This window comes from Cynara cardunculus (genome assembly GCF_001531365.2).
Source record: "Cynara cardunculus var. scolymus isolate 2C chromosome LG 7, CcrdV1, whole genome shotgun sequence".
Taxonomy (NCBI): Eukaryota; Viridiplantae; Streptophyta; class Magnoliopsida; order Asterales; family Asteraceae; genus Cynara; species Cynara cardunculus.
In genome coordinates this window covers 3167931-3185900 of record NC_037534.1, presented here as the reverse complement: position 1 = coordinate 3185900, position 17970 = coordinate 3167931, and the positions used below count along the sequence as shown (strand labels likewise).

The window sequence follows — 17970 nt, the reverse complement described above, 5'->3', positions numbered from 1 at the left end:
TTTTTTCGTAATTATGATTTTATTTCAAGTATTAATTTATGATTTTGTATGATTATTATTGAATATTTTAATTGAAATATTTAAAAGATAAAATCTGTTATGGCAATATATATCAAAAGCCAAAGAAGTTGAGCTTATATTACTACTTGTTTGATTACGTATATATCAGCTTCTTGGATATGGGTGTTTATGGGTTGAGTTGATCGGGTTAAAGACATTTGAACAACCCAATCTAATGTTTGCGGTTTGAAAATCTTAACCCAATCCAACCCAATCCAACTCAAATCAAAGTGCAACTCAACCCAACCCAAACCGTACGGGTTGGTCATGTTGATACTTTGGTACATTAAAATATTTTTTAAACCTTGAATATGTTATTTCTCTACTCATAATTTCTTTTTCATCATCAATTATTTGATACAACTTATCTGTACTTCATACGTATATCATATTCAGTTAATTTTCTCAATTTACATATATATGTTCACAGTTACTGAACATATATACGAATGAATTATATAGAAATGTGAATTGATTGAAAATATGTGTATATGAAGAACGTACGTGATAGTGTAATTGTCTATGTTTATATATAATAGAATTTCAACAATCATATTAAATCTAAGAAATAAAAGGATATCGTCTTCATCGGGTTAGGTTGGGTTCAAATATTAGTAACCCAATATCTAGGTTTGAAAACTTTACAACTCGATTAGACATCGGGTTGAGTTATTTCGCGTCGGATAGGGTTGATCGCGTTGGTCGGGTTTTTGAGCACCCCTACTCTTGGGCATGTATTCGTCCTTATCATGAAGTTTTTGATACTCATTAGATGTCTTGACATATTTTTATGCATAACATAGTTATACTTTAATGTACTGATAACATGTTAACATAATTAAACGATTGTAAATAAATAAAATGAAAATATACTTTTCAAAACATACAAATCATATATCCCATTTGGGAAAATGTATACAAACCCTCACCAAAGCATATTGGTTTCTGAATCCGACCTAACATTGAATCGGTAGATAACACCTAATTATGTGAACTTCATAAAAGTTCGTTTTAGTCACTAGTTTGATATAATTAATGTTGTTAAATAAATCCTAATGCATTCTTTTAGTAAAGTCAAATTCCAAAAACTCTCTCTCTCTCTCTCTCTCTCTTGCGTTCTTGCTCTTTCCGTAACATACATGCACACACAAACACCCAATCAAATATGCACACGATATAAACACGATATAAACAACCTTAAGAAATTCTTTATCGGGATGTTCACAATGTGTATACAAATGATAGATTTAGAGGATGTTTACAATGTGCTAACAAGATACACCAGATCTCATAGATTCATACTATATTCACAATTTTTTACATACTATATATAATAGTATTTCTAAAAAATGGTCCACAATATGTTCAACTTGTATACACATTCAGTTATGTGTGCACGTATATGTTACAAGAGAGGTGGGGGGTTAATACATTAGATATTTTTTTTTTCAAACAAAAGTTTTGGTATAAATTGGATCTCACAACTTAGAATAAACATATTAATTGCATTTTGAGGCACTTAATCCAGTCCTATTCTAAGCTAACGTTCCGTCATTTTCTTCTGTTATGTTCTTCAATTTCCTGTTTAAACATAATCATTGATGTACCAACAAAATTAATATCTGAAAAGGATGACTTTGTCAAATACCAAATCATTCCACATGTTGTGGCTGTATTTTTACATATATACATACACAAATATACATATGTAACACATGAGTTGGGTTTAAGTGAGAGGACTAGTTATGATGAAAAGTGTAATATCAAATCTTTCTAATTGAATGTCAACACTAATGAAAAAACTGATGAAATAAAATCATGAATATCTTTATATAGGTTTCTGACTGAGGATTAGATATAGCCAAAAACCGGTCCGGGGCCGGTCCCAAATCGGTCCCAGGCCGAAATAGTAACAATCTGGACCAATCCCGATGTAACGTCTCGTTGAAAATATTAAGGCCCAGTTAAGTGTACTTGTACCGGTTAGGGTAACGGGTCCCGGACCGTGCCCAAACCGGTCCTATATTGAAAATTCAACTTTTTCATATTCTTTTTGAATTTTTATTATATATTTTTTACAATACTTAATGTTATTTAAAGAATTTGAGTGTTTCTTTATTTTAGAAAAATAAAAAAAAACTCTATTAAACATACTCTTAAAAATATGTTTTTTGACCAAAAAAAAAATTATTCTCTCGTTTACACATGTATTTTATCTCAAGAATTAAAAAATCTTAATCAATCCCAGACACAGAACATCTTCCCAACCTTTTTCATTTATTAATTTATATTATCGATTACTAATATTAATAATATTTTTTATATATTATTTAAAACAATTGATTTATAATTTATTTAAATGAATTTATAAGATTTAAATAATATATATTCTCAATATTATAAAATTTAATCAATCAAATAGTATGACAAAATATCTAAAAGTTGATAATATCCAAAACTAAATTACGTTAATTAGATAAATAAATATATAAAACAAAATTTAAATTAGAATTTTCTTTAAGTAAAGGGTAAAAAAAAAATATAAAACAAAGAAGAAATCTAAAACAAAAAAATAAAAACAATTTTTTTTTGCAATTGTGGACCGGATTTTGTGTTAAAGAAACAGGATTTTCACAAGCTAGCCCACGACTTGAACCGGGCTTATCTGGCCCGTGTTTGGAGATGACCCAAAAACCAAGAGTTTAGTTGTCATTTAGCCTTTTCTTTTAGGGTTGGGCCCATTTGTGCAAACTAAGAAATTCGTGAAATTAGTTTGTAGGGCCTACATGAATTCTATAATTAGTTCATTCTTGTTTCAAGGAAAACTGTATAGAGCTTTAAAAGTACTTCAATCCATTCGCAAAGATGACTTCTTACACTTCAATCAATTTCGCTAGGCCTAACTTGAGTGCTTACTTAATAATAACCATTGAACACTATCGTTTACTTATTAGGTAAGATTTAAGTCATTAAAACGGTATCATATGCTACAATTATCCCGGTAAACGCTTACTATGATAAGAGTCATCGCTCTCATTTATCGGGTAAGATTATGATACTTGATAAATGTTTACCCGAATAAGCATCTAGAATTGTTTGCCAATTTGTAGCATTCAAGAAACAAGTGCATGAGCTTAATCCATAAAAACATAGTCCATAAATGAAACAACATTTCTTTGGTGAATTCACAGACTTTTAACAACAAAATATGGAAAAACTGAACCAAATTAGCTTTAAAATAGCTACATATTATATATATAGTTAATATGAATCACTAGGGTTCTTCGATAACCTCTGCACAATCATCTTTCTTGCTTTACTTATATCCCCTCGAATTTTAAACGCATGATCACTCAAATCATCAATCGTCTTCCCAAAATCATTCACATTCTTCCTCATTTCATCCACCGCCATTGCCACCGCCTCTTCTTCTTCTTCCTTGATCGCGAACTCTGCATTCTGCAGCAAACCCTCCATCTCGATCCCCAGTTTATCCACTAAAGCTTTGATATTAACCAAATCTTTAATAACAATGGAGCTCCCAATCTGCATCGAACTAATCAGCTCCCTTTGCCCTTTCAATTCCGTTTCATATTTCTTCCATAACGAATTAACCCACTTCCCCATGGATCCTAACGGCACCGCCGCTGCCGCCGCCAATGCCACCACTACAGGCGGAGCAGCCACGGCGGCAGCCACCACTGAACAAATCAAAACGGTACTGAAAGTAATGACGAATATGACGTTCGTCAATTTCCTCCAAGTCTTTGTTGATTTCAATTTCTTCGCTACTTTACCCTTCTGTTTTTGCAATTTCTTCAACATTGAAAGCTGTTGTTTGTAAACAGATTGAAAGTTCTCGAAAAATTCCTCTGAGAATGGAGCTTCTAAAGCTTCGAATCGTTTGAATTGTTCAAGGGTTTTCAAGTAATCGTTATCTCCATCGAATTGATTGATCGCAATCTTAAGAAATGATGAGCTATGACGAGCGTTTTTCAAGCAATTCTCGAGGGAAATGCAGAAATCAAGCGTTAAGATGCTGAGATCGAAGAAATCTTCAACTAACGAAAACAATTCGTCGTTTTTCCAAATGTCCTTTTTGCATTCGAGTATAACTTTGACTACTTCTTGATTCATATCGAGCAGACTTCCGGTGACTTCACGGAGGGAGTCAAGGGAAAGGGAACGAACCTCGACGCCGGCGGCGAGAGAATTAATGACCCGAGTGGTTCGATCTTGTAGAGTCGAATCGAAAGATTGGAGATCCGGATCCGATCGGCAAGCTTCTTGGTAAGAGTTTAGATCTGGGCTGAGCATCAATTTTGATGTCGAGTGAGTGCCGGAAGAAGACGACGAACCTGCCGGTGGGTGTACTCCATTGTTGCCGGAATCTGTACTAAATACACAACCCATCGGTTTTCCGATGGGGGGTTTATCCTGAAAATGGTTGAGTGATGGAGAAGAGTAGTGTTATTTTGAGATTTTTAGATAATTGAAGGAGAAAATTGGGATCTTTTTGAAGATCCGGCGGAGGTTTGCCTTTGAATATCAAGTCAACGCTGTGGGTTGAATTATGTTTGATTACGACGGAGGAACACCGCGTAGAAACTTCGTTGCTGACGGATGAAATGACGAAACTGCCCATCACTTGAAAAGCACGCATGGACTATTTTACCCTCACGTTTCATGTTTTCATTGAAATCAAAATACGAGTAAACCAGAAATTTGGTCCCTAGGATTCGTCAGAAAATAAAGTAAAACTATTATTATGGTTTGTAAAAACGTCTGATTTTTTTAACAACTGTCAAAAAATTCCGTTGAATGAAAAACATTTCCATCTTGTTATCGATTCCTTTTGTCTTTTACATAGTTAAAATCGATTATATTTCGTCATTATAATTTTACTTTCTTATTCGTTCGATTTCTGCAATTAACGTCATTCAAGTGCGAGCCGTTGATTTGTCTTTTGGGATCTATATTTAAAAAAATGCCATATAAAAAAGTTAATTGGACATTCTATTCTAAAAGACATCCAAAATATTTTATACTTATTGTAACATATTTACATGAGACGTTCATTTTTTCTGTATAACTCAATGACTTATGAAACCGAAAACTATACATTTTATTAATAATATTACATACAGTTGTCTGGTAAAAATAGTAAATTATTTGTACCTATTTAAAACTTTTATGTGAGGAGTGCTCAAGAGTTTGCCTTGAACAATGCTCACTACAGAAATCGCACTCATAAAAACTAAAATTATAATGATCAAAAACATTTATAAAAACTAATTGTTTTCAACATATTTAATTATTAATATATTTTTTTAATAAAAAGTTATATAGTTTTATGAAAAATTAAAATTCAAAAAAGAACCAACAAATATGTTTAATAAAATAAAAAGGAAAAATAAATCAAAAGACTAAAACAACCTGTAGGGGTGAAAATCGTAATTTCAAAACCATAAGAACAAAAATTGCAATCTTTCTCAAACCAAAAGGACTAAGATCGTAGTTTATCCGGTTTTATTTTGTATGTTTAATAAAGAATAAAACAATTTAATTAAATTATATATCAAATTAAACATCTTGATTTTTTAAAACACAAATAATTAGAATTGTTTCTTATAAATCTGTAAAATCAATGGAAGTCAATATTTTAGCACCAAAATGTTTGGTATGGAAGGTTCTTTGGTTTGAAACATGACCATTTCAACATTATTATTTAAATCGCTTATATTAATTAATTATAATTAAACAATATAATTTTAACTTTTTTTATATAAACAAGTTAAGAGCATCCGTAAAATGAAGGCTTTTATTGAGGTTCATGTTAAAGTTTCTAAAAAAATATATACTGTGGGATAGAAGTTTTTACTTAATTACAAGTTTTTATAAAAACACATATATTTGAACAAAATCCTATGTTCTTATAACATTACTTTTTTCTATTATTTTTTAAGCATTTTATTATGTACAAATCTATAAAAATACAAGTTAAAATTAATTAAATATTTATTAATTTTGTTTGATTTTTTTCGTATCTTATAAATTTATATAATAATTTATAAATAAACTTACATTTTATTGAAAAATAAAAAGTGGGATTTTTATAAAACCTTTATTAAGATGTTATTTAATTGAGGTAATACTGATGTAGCAAGAAAAACAGATGGAAAATGAGTTTTAAAAAGTTCCACTAGTGTGGATACTTATATTTTATTGTTAATAAATCAAATAAATAGTATTTAGAAACTTAATTAAAATAAATAAACAATCAAATAATTCAAAACTCATTACATGTGTTGTTTACTTGATTTTTCGATAAATTTGATTTTTTACATAAACTTTTTCTAAGAACTTATTGATTAAGTCAAAATTCTATATCATTAAGTCATTACTGTCTACCAAACAATCATATCTAACCAATCGAATAAGTCGTGAATTCTATTAAAATTCTAATAAAATATGTTTTTTTCATTTTGTTTTTTGTTTTTTAATTGTGGAAAATTGATTTAATATTATTCTTTACATTCTCTTGTTCACATGCACCATCGCCGTGTTTTGGAATTTGGAATGTGAAAGGAATCGTGACAATTGACCAATTTGACCACTTCAGCTTCTATATATTCGATATTGTTTATAAATTAATAATTAATATTTAAATAATATAAAATAAATAGAATCAAATAAGTCGTTGTAGTATAGTGGTAAGTATTCCCGCCTGTCACGCGGGTGACCCGGGTTCGATCCCCGGCAACGGCGTTTTCCATTTTTTTGTGAACTCGTTTTTTGATTTTTATAAGGTTATTTTAAGTGCTTGAAAGACGAGTTTTAATTGAAGAACAAGAGAGATAAGCACACATGTCGATACAACAGTCAAAACAGTAAACTCTGAGTACGTAAGGAAAAACTAGGCCTTGTTGAATGTGTACGAGAGTCGAAGCAAGCAAAACGACATAAACATGTTGTTTGTATCGTATTCTGGACATTTTTACTATGATGTGATAGTTTGATCATATCCCACTTGTCTAAACACATATGAAGGTGGTTCATGATGCTGTGATCAAATAAGAAAAAAAAGACAGATATAATTTATATCTTGAGTTTGTGAAGATTGTGCCATTTGCAAGCTTGAAATTTGCACGATTTCACGCGGATGCTAGGAGGGTGAAACGTTATGTATTTGAAGATGTAAGCTTGTAATCATTTATCCAGTGAGTTCTAAATACTGATAATATATTTTGAGTCTTCATGTATCTGATTATTTTAGAAATGACTCATATGTTAGTGCCGCTACAACCCAAGTAGTTTGAAAAAGACAAGAGCATGAACCTAATTCATCAAAAGATAATGGATAAATCAAACATTTCTTTGGTGAATTCAGAACAACAAGAAACGAAAATATTGAACCATAGTAGCTTACAATAGTTATATATGACAAGAGTTCAAACGAAAACGCCTTAATTCAAAAAAAAATGAAGACACATTTTTACTATAGACAATAACATGTGATACTAAATCAAAGAGAAGAACGACCCTTGGGATGATCTAGGTCGCAAGCTAAGTCATCCACACACTACTATGTGAAAAAAGGTGCTTTACATGTTTTCGCAAAATAAAGATGTTCAAACTTCCGCTATATATATATATATATATATATATATATACACACACACACACACATATATATAGGCTCATGTTCATGTGAAAAGCGTAAAAAATGAAAAAAAAAATGGGCAACTTGGTAGTTGTTCATTTGTACGGTATACACATGTGAATACAAGTAATTTGTAATCAATTTGTTTGCATACACATATACAGGTACATAAGAAGCAAGAAAGAACTTCTATTACGTGTATGCATATGTGTATAGCGTCTGGAATTCTCAGTGTTCTATTTTTTTAGAGTTTCTCTTGAACGTCCCTCTCTCTCTCTCTCTCTCTCTATATATATATATATATATATATATAGAGGGTTGGTTCTGATAAGAAGTGTTAAAATGAGAAGCTTAAGAAGGGATCTCCACCATTGGATGAACATTAGGATGCGATGTACCGAGATGCATTGGATCAATCCCCGTATCAAGCGCGATTCATGAGTGAATTTGAGATTAAAGTTAATCAAGAGTCCAGATCTCTTTTTATGTTTCTCACCTTACATCTCTTTCTCATACACACGCACATAGCTAATGTGAGTCATGACGAATGATCGTGTGAGAAAGAAAGTTAATGTGAAAATCGTAAAAATTGATCAACTTTGATCACTTGTAATCTCAAACCCACTCATGAATCACGTTTGATATGAGATGCATCTCATGCTAACGTGCATCGAATGGTGAAGATCCCTTTTACATTTCTCATCTAACTCTTATTCTCGCCTGTCGCCGGAATGCAACCCTTGAGTAACCTCCTTCACGATCATGTCTCTTGCTCTAACTATATCCCCTCGAATTTTAAGAGAATGACGACTCAAATCAGCAATCGTCTTCTCAAAATCACTCATAATTCTTCTCATTTCATTCACCGCCGCTGCAACTGCATCTGCAACTGCCACCGCCTCCGCATCTTTTTCCTCTTCCTTGATCGCAAATTCTGCCTTTTGCAGCAAATCCTCTCTCTCATTCCCAAATTTATCCACTAAAGCCTTGATGTTTTTCAACTCTGCGATAACAACATCGTTCCCGGTGTCCATTGATATCATCACCTTCCTTTGCCCTTTCAATTCCGTTTCGTATTCCTTCCATAACGAATCAACCCATTTCCCCATCGGTCCTACTGCCGCTGCCGCCGCCGCTGCTAATGCTATAACCACCGCTGGAGCTGACACGGCGGCAGTCACCACTGTGCAGATCAAGACGGCACTGAAAGTGACGACGAATATCACGTTGGTCAATTTCCTCCACACCTTTGCTGATTTCAACTTCTTGGCTACTTTACCCGTTTGTTTTTCCAATTTCTTTTGCATCGATTGTTGTTGTTCACAAACCGATTCATATTTTCTGAAAAACTCCACTGGGAATGGAGCTTCTAAAGCTTTGAATTGTTTGAAATGCTCAAGGGTTTTCAAGTGATCGTTATCTTCATCGAATTGCTTGATCGCAATCTGAAGAAACGATGAGCTATAACTAGCGTTTTTCAAGCAATTCTCGAGCGATATGCAGAAATCAAGGATTAAGATGCTAAGACGAAAGAAATCTTTAACTAACGAGGACAGTTCGTGGCTTTTAGAAATGTCTTCTTCGCATTCGAGTAAGAATTTGACAACGTCTTGATTCATATCATGCAGACTTCCGATGACTTGACGGAGGGAGTCAAGAGAAAGGGAACGAACCTGAACGTCGGCGGCGACAGATTTGATGACCCGAGTAGTTCGATCTCGTTGGGTCGAATCGAAAGATTTGAGATCCGGATCCGATCGGCAAGCATCTTGGTAAGAGGTTAGATCCGGGTTCAACTTAAATTTTGATGAACACGACGACCACCAGCGTGGGTGGCCGGAATGTTTACTAAACAGACAACCCATCGGTTTTCCGGTGGGGGGTTTTATCGTCAAAATGGTTTAAATCGAAGTTATTTTGAGAATTGTAGATAATTTAAAGGAGAAAATTGGAATCTTTTTGAAGATCCGACAAGACTTTTGCATTTTAATCTAAGTCAACGGTATATGTGTTGAGTTATGTTTGATTACGTAGGAACACGACGTAGGAAATGACGAAACTGCCCATCATTGACCATTTCACCCTCATGTTTTATTTTTAAAGCGAATTACACGGAATTTAGTTTTAATTTGGACGCGGTGATTTAAATGCATTAATCACATTATATAAAACACTCTCGTAATATAGTGCAAAATAAAATATAATTGTTTGGTAATCGTTTACGATAAAATTAAAGCGTTGAATGGTTAAAGAAGAACCATGATGCAAAATCATTCAAATGATTTTAGAACAATTATGAGACATAATTTTTTTTTGCCAAACAAGATTCACCTGTTAAAAATTTAAAAACTACATCTTAATAAAACTATAAAATAGTAAACTAACAACCTCTAAATCACACTTTTGTTCCAATGATTGCCACCCATTATTGACTTTGGTCCCTTTTTTGAAGTAATTAAAATTTTAATCACTATAGTTGCCATTTTGCTTTACTTTTCCTTCCTCATACTAACTCTCGTTAAAAAAAAAAATTTGTTAGTTCCAAGAGTATTTTGGTCTTTTCAATTTTTTGTCTTTTTATTTTTTATTTTATTAAAGCTTTTTGTCTTTTATGTCGATAATAGAGATACCTTCACACTCATCCCACTTGTCTTCTTCCTTCATTGTCGATCACACGCTCCTAACCACCCCTCCCCCTCCGGTCATCTTTCCGGTAAATCCAAACCCTAATCAAACCCTTGTCATGAACTAAACCCAACAACCGTATGAGACCTTTTCATTGTCGTTCTACGTCTCTTGGTCGTACGTGAATGACCTACTCCAAAATCCCAAAACAAAACCGATCCTCCCCCAATTTTGTAAAGATCTACTTACCTTCCTTTGATTCAAAACCTGAACCTACTCAAATTCAAATGAACCCGACTAAGATGCTTCTGCGGTTTTAGGGATCGAAATATGAGCTAATTTCTTCTGAATTCATCTTTTCCTTAGGTATTGTAGCCGTTTGAAGAGGGGTTGCCCCCCCCCCCCCCTCTCTCTCTCTTTCTCTCCTTTCTTCTATGTGATTTATCAATTCTAGAGGAAAATTCCCCATATTTATGCATGGTTATTGGGTTGGAAATAGGCTTATGCGAATCGTGGAGCCTGCTATTTAAGGATTAGAGGTGGGACAGTTGTTCTGGATCGATTTTGAGCGAGCGAAGGACTTTTGATGGTGGTGTTGAAATGATCTCAAACCTTGTTGTTTTTGACCGATTTTGATCGAGAAGTGGTTGTTGTTTCTCTTTTTCCAAACACGGTTCCCCACCTCTTCTACAGATCAACACTGGTAGTGAAAACCCACTAAATCAAGATGAAGTTTCCTCTCGATCCACATGCACGACAACATCCCCCTTTTTGTCTCTAGATCGTCCAACATCAACTTCGCCTCCTTCTCTGGTGTTGCCCATCTACCATCTTCTCATATCCGAGTTTGCTATCAATGATGCTAGGACCACAACCATCAATTTATTTTAGATTTAGAATTTCTTTGGATTGATTAAAGGTTGTATCCTAGATCGAGGGAAAAGACAGAGGAATAAGATAAGAATAAAGATAAGAACGATGAACATTTATCAAATTAAATATTGACGAAACTACCCCTTAGCTGAGAGCAAAATGGAGTGACTAACGGACCTCAAGTTAATGACGTTAATTTGAACGATCACCGATGTAATAGAAATAAAAAGTTAGGAACCTTCGGTATAGATAATATGTTTAAGGGATCATATTTAATTTAAAAAACAACCATATAAAACTTTAATCTAATTCATTTTTTTGTAAATTATAATATTATTTGTTTGACTTAAGAGATTATAAAATTTTATTTCATACCTAATTAAACCTACTATTCGATTATTAATTATATATTTTAGAAATATAAAATATTATCGTATAAAACAAAATTAAAAGAATTTGCCAGACTATCATCAATATCTTTAATGAGTATTAATGATTATATGCTGTAATATATATATATATATATATTATATAACCCTTGTCATTTGTGCAATCAATACAATTTAATCTCAACCGTTCATTTCATTTGATTAATATGTGATTTCATATGAGTTTTTATTGTTTCCTAATATAAAGTATCGATCATAATTAATGAACCATATTTATCTTTCATAAATATTCAAATCATAATAAATGAACTCTCATCATTTCTATAAATATCTCAATATAGTGATTATATTGGTTGTACAAATACGATGGGTTATATTTGAACCAAACTCTCTCTCTCTCTCTCTCTCTATATATATATATATATATATATATATATATATATATATATATAGGGATGTTATTCTACACCCTATGCCATTCCTACACCCTATACAACCCTCATCTCAACCATTCAATTTTTAATCAATTAATTGTTTCCTAATATAAAGTATTAATCATAATTAATAAACTATATTCATATTACATGAATATTCAAATCATAATAAATGAACTCCAATCATTTCTATAAATATCTCAATTAATTGGGTTGCAAAGGTTGTACAAATGCACAAGGTTGTAAAAGAAATATACCCTATATATATATATATATATACAACCCTTAGCATTTATTATGATTTGAATATATATATATATATATATAGGTTGGTTATTATACAACCCTTGGCATTTGTGTAACTAATACAACTCAATCTCAACCGTCCATTTCATTTGATTAATATGTGATATCGTAGAAGTTTTGATTATTTCTTAATATAAAGTATTGATCATAATTAATGAACCATATTCATCTTTCATAAATATTCAAATCATAATAAATGAACTCTCATCATTTCCATAAATATCTCAATTTATTGGGTTGCATTGGTTGTACAAATGCGATAGATTGTATTTGAAACAAACTCTCTCTCTCTCTCTCTCTCTCTCTCTATATATATATATATATATATATATGTGTGTGTGTGTGTGTGTGTGTGTGACCTAATCAAATGAAAATTGTTTTGTTTGTGGTAATCGTGAGATCCAAATTTGAATCAATCATTTAAATAATTAATGTTATTTTCTAAAATAAAATAAAATGTAAATTGGTAATGTTGACAACTCATACAACCCTATATGTGAAACTGGTATCTTCATAATCATCGCCATTGTTGTTACTGGTCTTGTCGTTGGATTCGGCCTTTTCTGCCGCAACATTTATCCAAAATCTCATAAATGGGTCGGAGAATATTGCTCACTTCCTGATTACTCTCCTCCGCCACCGTTACAATTTCCTTTCCCCTTTGTCACGTTCGTATTGTATCTACTCCATCCGATCCTACCTTCAGTTCCGACGCACCACCACCACCACCACCATCTTTGTTGCTTACTGATCCATCATCGCCGTTGCCGTTGCCGCTGCTCCTCTTCCAGTGTCTATAGTCATTCCTCCTGCTGCAGCTATGCCGACTCCTCCGCTTGCATTTAGTCAATCGAGTCCAGTTCCGTCTTCAGGTCCGATAACTTCGTAACTTAATTATGTCCATTTTCGTATGAATTATTCATTTATTTTAATTTTAGATTTAGATTTGCAGAAATGTTTCTTTGATTTTGATGTTGAAAATATGTTTTCTCTTTCTTAATTTAACGATTTGATATTGAAAATTGTTTCATTTCCAAGAAGGAGCCCACATCCGATCGATATCTTGAACGAATCTAGATCTCCATTTCCATCGAATCAGATCCAAAAACATCCAAATATCAAAGGTCTGCATCTCTCAATCTCCATCGAGATTAGATATGAGAACATCCAGATATCGAAGATTTGTATCGAAGAAAATTTCCGAAAATACATATATGAAAAATCGAAAAAATTGAAGAATATACATGAAAGAAAATTACTGATATTGAATGTATGCGACGTTTCTTTTTGGTAAAATCGTTGGCTAGAAATTGAAGATTTTGTGTATTAAGGTTTAGTATCACACTGATAATATAGTTGGTGTGAGTGGTATCATAGTGGTACCCTAATTGGTACTACATTGGGTATCACAATACCTCTTGTATGTATTTTGGGTATCACAACGTGGATCATTTGTATGTATCTCTTAAATTTATATTATGGATTTGATTTTGTTTTAAAGGTTTGGGTTGGTATCATAGTGATATCAAATGGGTATCACATTGTGTATCTTTGTGATTAGTTGGTACCGACTAGAATAATGTTCACCGGAGATCCGAGGTCGGAGAGAGTGGTTTCTCAAAATACCTAAAATGCCCTATAATTATAATTTTAACTCAAATTACCAAAATTATTAATAACCTAATTTATCCATTGATTTTGTGATTAGAATTGAATCTCACAATTAACACAAACTAATGAGTTGTCTCTTAAATATACCCATATATGTATATATATAGAGAGAGGCGTGTGTATGTGTGTACGTGTGTGCGTGTGTGAAACTAATTATATCAAACGATAATTGAATTAAAGTACATGTTTTCCGTACCTACTTTTTCTTTTTCAAAAATCAAATTATTGGTTTATTTATCACCTGTCATTACAAATAAAATCATGATATTGATTTGGCCTAACAAATTAAATATATATGTTTCTATTTTGTATGTTTAATAAAGAATAAAACAATATATATATATATATAGAGAGAGAGAGAGAGAGAGAGAGAGAGTGTTTTTGTTTTAGAAAGCTTTTCATAAATGAAAGAAACGTGTTCTTTAATTTGAAAGAATAAGGTAAAAAACTTGACGTTCTACATAAAGTCTACTCTAAAAACTTACTGAATAAATCAAATTTCATATTATTAAGTTACTACCAAATAATCATACACAGTTAAACTGTAAGTCTCATTAAACTCATTAAATTGCTAATAAACATGTCCTTATTAAGTGTTAATACTAAGAGGCCGTTTACTAAATGCTTACTCGGTAATTTTCCTTACCGGATGAACATGACAAAAGTCAAAAAATTTATCCAGTAAGAGCATTGATAAAGATGAAGAGTCTTACTTGATAGAGGGTGACGACTCTTACCCAAGTACTTACCGGATAAATTGTTGCATATGATACTATTTTGATATACTACAATATCACCCAATAAAATAAATTACAGTGTCGACTCGTAACAATAAACATTTATCAGATAAGCATTTAAGTAAACGGCTCTTAATACAAGTTCCTTATTTTGTTTTTTAGTTACAGAATCGTCACAGTTGACCAGTTTGATCATGTCAGCTTCTATATATTGGATTTTGTTTATAAATTTATTATAATATAAAATAAATAATATCAAGCAAGTCGTTGTAGTATAGTGGTAAGTATTCCCGCCTGTCACGCGGGTGACCCGGGTTCGATCCCCGGCAGCGGCGTTTATGTTTTTTCTATTTTAATTCTAAAGAAGCCCAATACTTAATGGGCCTTGCAAAACTTGACTTGCTTAAAGCCCATTCAAAAGCCCAAATTTTTTTTTTGAATATGAAAAAATTGACTTTTTTTTTCTTTTTTCGTTTTAGTGTATGAATTAAGCCGTGAATTTGTCTTTTTGTATTTGAACGTTAATTTTTATCCTCTGTTTCTTGTGTTGACTCGTGGTTTGTATTAGTTTTGATGTTAAGGTTATTTCGGGTGCTTGAAAGGCAAGTTTTAACTGAAGAACGAAGACAAATGAGCACGTGTTGACACAACAAGTTTGGAGCAAGGATGGAAAATCCGAGTGTTGTTGAATGTGTACGAGAATTGAAGCAAGCAAAATCGAAAAAAACTTGTTTGTTGGTATCTTATTTTGGACATCTTTACGATGATGTGATATTTGATCATATCCCGCTTGTCTAAACACATATGAAGGTGATTCAAGATGATGTGAACAGATAAAGAAAAAACAGTTTTTAATTTTGAGTTTGCAAAGATCTGCCATTTGCAAGCCTAGAATTTGCATGATCATGCGGGAAGGTCAAGAGGGTGAAAACCTTATGTATTTTCCACACAATTGTGCCTACGCACAAGAAAGCTGAAAGCTGACAACTTTCAGGATGGTTTACAAGCAATAGATTCAGTATGTGGATCTTTTGCTTTTATTCCTGTTCTTTTTTTTTTCTTTTTTTTCATGTGTTGAATAACATTGGGAAGATATTAAAGATCCGAGCTTCTAATCATTTATCCAATTGAGTTCTCGATATTGATAATGTATTTTGATCCTTCGTGCATTTGATTAGTTTATAAATGATTTCTTATATCATTTATGTAGCTTTTAGATTAGGGGTTTGGATAGGTTGAGTTTACTTGCTTGATGTTGATTGGTTTTCAGTTGAATCTTTAGTGAAAACTAGGGTTCAAGTTTAGATTATCAATTAATATAACTTATTTTGTCATTAGTGATTGAACGGAGGTTCGATTGACATTGATTGGTTTCCAGTAGCAGTTGAATATCTAATGGAAGTTAGGGTTTGATTTTAGAACACCCGTTAATATTAACTACTTCGTCATTTGTGAGTTATAGAAGTTAGATCTTGGATTCAAGGGCTGAGCTAACGATTGATGTTCTCCTCCCATGAAAATGTTGGTTGAGAACTAGGCATGGCAACGGGGCGGAGATGGGGCGGGTTTTGTAATCCCCGGTCCCCGGTGGATACGGGAATTAATATCCCGTCCCTGGTCAAATATATTTTAAAACATTATTACATACAAATCATACAAAATCCCGTAAAATACCAACCACCCCGTCGAATTTCATAATCCTATGTTTGTGAGACTTCAATGAAATCTTGGGACTTCAAGTCTAGAAAATCTTTCAAACCAAACATAAGATTGAAATAAATTTCAATTCAAAATTCAATTGCAAACTAAACGGGACGTTAGAATCACCTTCTTCTCGTTTCAAAATCAAAAACCATAGACATTTATCAATCATCATTCTTTAATTACCAAGGAAACACATCTCTGAAAGAAACTATAATCACCATTCAAAATGGTTATAGAAAAGGAACGTACGAACTCAGGTTCTTTCAAAACTTTTACTTCAAGTCAACCAATTGTTTCACAAATTTTCTTCCGTGCTATTAACTAACGTCACAATTGAATCGCATGAGAACCATGCTCTTAAAGCGCCCTTAGTCGTATTTATATGCAGTTAAGCTATCCATCCATTTTTCTCTTCGAAAGACTCGAAAAGTCCATATGATCTATTAGTTTTTTGTCATGTTTGTCGAAGTCTCGTTTGAAAAACTTCATGGTTCGTTTCCACCTCTTCTCAGTTGCACCTCATATATTTTTTTCAGTTAAATTTCATTAACATTTATTTTTTAGTTCATCATACATTGTAATATAATTTATTAACTAACTTTCACCAAACATAATTATTTTACCAACCAACAACTATATTATCTGTTAACAATTAACAGCTAATTTATCAGTCAGATTGAAACCCTATTTTTACATGAGTTGGATTGTTCAATGCATTATGTATGCATTGAAAGAAGAGGCAATCAAATCTCAAATCATTGAAAGCCAAATTGGATGGCTTGATCTCCTGAGACATGGCATCAATCTTGGAATTATAAGAATATATATATATATATATATATATATATATATATATAAACGTACAATGAACCTCGTTTTATTTAATTATGTTACAAACAAAACGAAGTCCGATGTTGTTGGATGATACCCGCATAACGGCTCTTATAACTATGATTTTGTACCAAATAATTGGCACTCTTGGAAGTTGCTACGAACCCATCTAATTAATTTCCATTTTTCTTTAAATATTATTAGTTTCATGATATAAATAAATATTGGAGGAATTAAAAAATGGAATTGAAACACCTGGAGTATTTAATTAATTGCTTCTACGTAGAATTTTCAATTTAGAGTGATTAAATAGAACTGTTATTATCATTTTTCTGTAATGAAAAACTAATATCAAATAAATCATTTTATATCATGAAACTAATTTAATAATTATTATAAAGGTATTTGTACAATGCAGTGAAATACATCTCGATTTTAATGATTTGGTTTGTTCTTTCTTTTTGTCGATGTTATAATACGGTTTTATGTGGTTTTGAGAGATCAATAATGTTTTAATTATTAATTTTTGAACAAAATATAAATTTGAAGATATTATAAAATTTTGATCGATATTAGTATCAAATTATTAAATTTTTTTGTTTTTTGGTGTAATTTATTTAATTCAATTTTTTGTTATAATTTAATTTAGATTTAATAATGAAGTAATTTATTTTTAA

At 32.0% G+C, this 17970-nt stretch overlaps 2 protein-coding genes and 2 non-coding genes across 4 annotated transcripts; 2 read left to right on the top strand and 2 right to left on the bottom strand.

Moving 5' to 3' along the window:
• Positions 1 to 3172: 3172 nt before the first annotated feature.
• On the bottom strand, positions 3173 to 4495 carry LOC112515788 (UPF0496 protein At4g34320-like). Its single transcript, XM_025122718.1, has one exon. It carries the CDS (start codon positions 4471 to 4473, stop codon positions 3322 to 3324), a length of 1152 nt encoding a protein of 383 aa, XP_024978486.1. The 5' UTR covers positions 4474 to 4495; the 3' UTR covers positions 3173 to 3321.
• Positions 4496 to 6756: 2261 nt separating this feature from the next.
• Positions 6757 to 6828, top strand: TRNAD-GUC. The gene has a single exon. It is a non-coding gene; the product is annotated as a tRNA-Asp (tRNA).
• Positions 6829 to 8040: 1212 nt separating this feature from the next.
• LOC112515680 (UPF0496 protein 1-like) lies at positions 8041 to 9588 on the bottom strand. The gene has a single exon (XM_025122588.1). The coding sequence runs from the start codon at positions 9586 to 9588 to the stop codon at positions 8434 to 8436; it is 1155 nt and encodes a 384-aa protein (XP_024978356.1). The 3' UTR covers positions 8041 to 8433.
• A 5433-nt stretch (positions 9589 to 15021) lies between these two features.
• On the top strand, positions 15022 to 15093 carry TRNAD-GUC. The gene has a single exon. It is a non-coding gene; the product is annotated as a tRNA-Asp (tRNA).
• The last annotated feature ends 2877 nt before the right edge of the window (positions 15094 to 17970 follow it).